The following is a 2988-nucleotide window of genomic DNA, read 5'->3' on the forward strand; positions in this document are numbered from 1 at the left end:
GTATAACATTATAACATGATACAAAACTCAAAATAGTTGATTTTACATGATATTGCCCCTTTAAGTACATGTCATTAAGCATATAAAAGTTTATTTCCATAAGTATACTTTTATTTACCGTATACACTGATATAAATATACTAGCAGTTAATTAACAAATCTAGGACTAAATTGGCCCACAATATGTTTATGAAAGTATACTTAGAAGTACACTGAAAGTAATATTCTAAGTATATTTTTAGTTAAATCTTGAAATCTACTACGAATAAACCAGGCTGTATGAAAATGTACTTTGTGTACTACTAAAGTTTATCTTGGCCAAAATTTGAAACATTAGTATCTAAGTATGCTTAAACTTTTAGTATACTTTTAGTACAAGTCAAGTATAGTGTAAGATAAACTTGGTTAAGTATATCTCTGATAAAAGTACATAGAAAGTAAACTGGAAGTATACTCTTTTTTTTAAATGAGTATACTTAAAGGATACTTGCATGTATTTTTTTACTCAGGGTAAACTGTGTGAACCTGACAAACAGAAGATTTGTTTCAGTAAATAAACGGAGTCAGGCGCAGCTGCTGGTTGGGGAAAACCCTCCTTGAATGTGTTCACATGAGTAATCAGCTCCATGACACGTTCAGCTTTTTAAATTTTCTTTTCTCAGATGAAGAAGTCCATCATCTCACATTTATGCACGGTGTCGGACTTCGCCATCGAGATGTTTGACGTCCTGGATGCCATCAACTACCAGTCGTACAATGACTTCGTCCTGAGAGTAGGTGAGTGAGCGGAGGCCCGGACATCACAGGACCTTCTGACCTCCTTTTTTTTTTTTTTTGAACAGGACGCCGTGGGGAGGCCCCCCATTCCCGTACGTTTGCCGGGAAAATGCCTCACAGCGAGCGCGTCCCGTTCAGGAAGCTCGTCACCTGAAGTCCTGGCTCCATTGTGTTGGGTATCCTGTGGAGAGCCTGCGACAGGAGGTCCTGTTGAGTCCCAGAGAAACCTGGTTTACACAAAGCTATCCTGTCTGCAGASACGGCTGTTGTTGGGGAAATTATTTTCTTTTTTTGCAGAAACGTTGACAGAAATTCTAAAATATACAAAAATAGACTTTTAGATGTTTTTGCATGTTTCATCATTGTAAACAAACAGAAAAGATGAGGTGTTGTTTGCAGAAATGACTCAAGCACAGTTTTTACAAAAATGTCATTAAACCACTGTAAGTTCTGTGTTTTTAATGTTTTTAATCACGTGTGCGTMTGTGATTGAGCCAGTGGTGTCTGTGTTCCTGTCAGGGATCAACGTCGGTCCGGTGGTGGCGGGAGTTATCGGAGCCAGGAGGCCTCAGTACGACATCTGGGGAAACACGGTGAACGTAGCCAGCAGGATGGACAGCACCGGGGTCCAAGGAAAGATTCAGGTCTGAGACTTCAAACTACAGGTCTGATAATTACACTAAGAGTGCAGTGCTTCAAACTACTCAAACTACAGGTCTGATAATTACACTAAGAGTGCAGTGTTCAAACTACAGGTCGGATACTATAAACTACAGGCAAAGTGCTTCAAACTACAGGTCTGATTATTACACTATGGGTATAGTGCTTTACATTACTCTAAACTACAGGTACAGTTCTGAAAACTACAGGTCTGATAATTACACTGAGTGCAGTGCTTCAAACTACTCAAACTACAGGTGTGATGCTATAAACTACAGGTATAGTGCTTCAAGCTACTCAAACTACAGGTATAGTGTTTCAAACTACTCAAACTACAGGTCTGATACTATAAACTACAGGTACAGTGCTTCAAGCTACTCAAACTAAAGGTATAGTGCTTCAAACTACTCAAACTACAGGTCTGATACTATAAACTACAGGTATAGTCCTTCAAACTACTCAAACTACAGGTCTGATGCTATAAACTACAGGAAAAGTGCTCCAAACTACTCAAACTACAGGTCTGATGCTATAAACTACAGGAAAAGTGCTCCAAACTACTCAAACTACATGTCTGGTACTATAAACTACAGGTATAGTGCTGCACACTATGCAAACTACAGATCTGACACTATAAACTACAGGTGTAGTGCTCCAAACTACTCAAGCTACAGATCTGACACTATAAACTACAGGTATAGGGCTTCAAACTACTCAAACTACAGATCTGATACTACGAACTACAGATATAGTGCTCCAAACTGCTCAAACTACAGATCTGACACTATAAACTACAGGTATAGGGCTTCAAACTACTCAAACTACAGATCTGATACTATAAACTACAGGGAAAGAGCTCCAAACTACTCAAACTACAGATCTGACACTATAAACTACAGGTATAGTGCTCCAAACTATTCAAACTACAGGTCTGATACTATAAACTACAGGTATAGTGCTCCAAACTACTCAAACTACAGATCTGACACTATAAACTACAGGTATAGGGCTTCAAACTACTAAAACTACAGATCTCATACTATAAACTACAGGGAAAGTGCTCCAAACTACTCAAACTACAGATCTGACACTATATACTACAGGGAAAGTGCTCCAAACTACTCAAACTACAGATCTGACACTATAAACTACAGTATAGGGCTTCAAACTACTAAAACTACAGATCTCATACTTTAAACTACAGAGAAAGTGCTCCAAACTACTCAAACTACAGATCTGACACTATAAACTACAGGAAAGTGCTCCAAACTACTCAAACTACAGATCTGACACTATAAACTACAGGGAAAGTGCTCCAAACTACTCAAACTACAGATCTGACACTATAAACTACAGTATAGGGCTTCAAACTACTAAAATTACAGATCTCATACTATAAACTACAGAGAAAGTGCTCCAAACTACTCAAACTACAGATCTGACACTATAAACTACAGGAAAGTGCTCCAAACTACTCAAACTACAGATCTGACACTATAAACTACAGGGAAGTGCTCCAAACTACTCAAACTACAGATCTGACACTATAAA

General features: G+C 38.3%; 1 protein-coding gene across 1 annotated transcript in view; it reads left to right on the forward strand.

Annotated features, from left to right (window-relative positions):
- Positions 1-2988, forward strand: part of LOC106532267 (adenylate cyclase type 1) — a gene marked incomplete in the record, with an annotated part of 61146 nt that overhangs the window by 55735 nt on the left and 2423 nt on the right. The window contains 2 exon segments of the mRNA XM_014028290.1: positions 663-777; positions 1297-1421. Of these exon segments, the coding sequence (XP_013883744.1) occupies positions 663-777; positions 1297-1421 (240 nt within the window).

The sequence above is a fragment of the Austrofundulus limnaeus genome, unplaced genomic scaffold (genome assembly GCF_001266775.1).
Source record: "Austrofundulus limnaeus strain Quisiro unplaced genomic scaffold, Austrofundulus_limnaeus-1.0 Scaffold740, whole genome shotgun sequence".
Classification (NCBI taxonomy): Eukaryota; Metazoa; Chordata; class Actinopteri; order Cyprinodontiformes; family Rivulidae; genus Austrofundulus; species Austrofundulus limnaeus.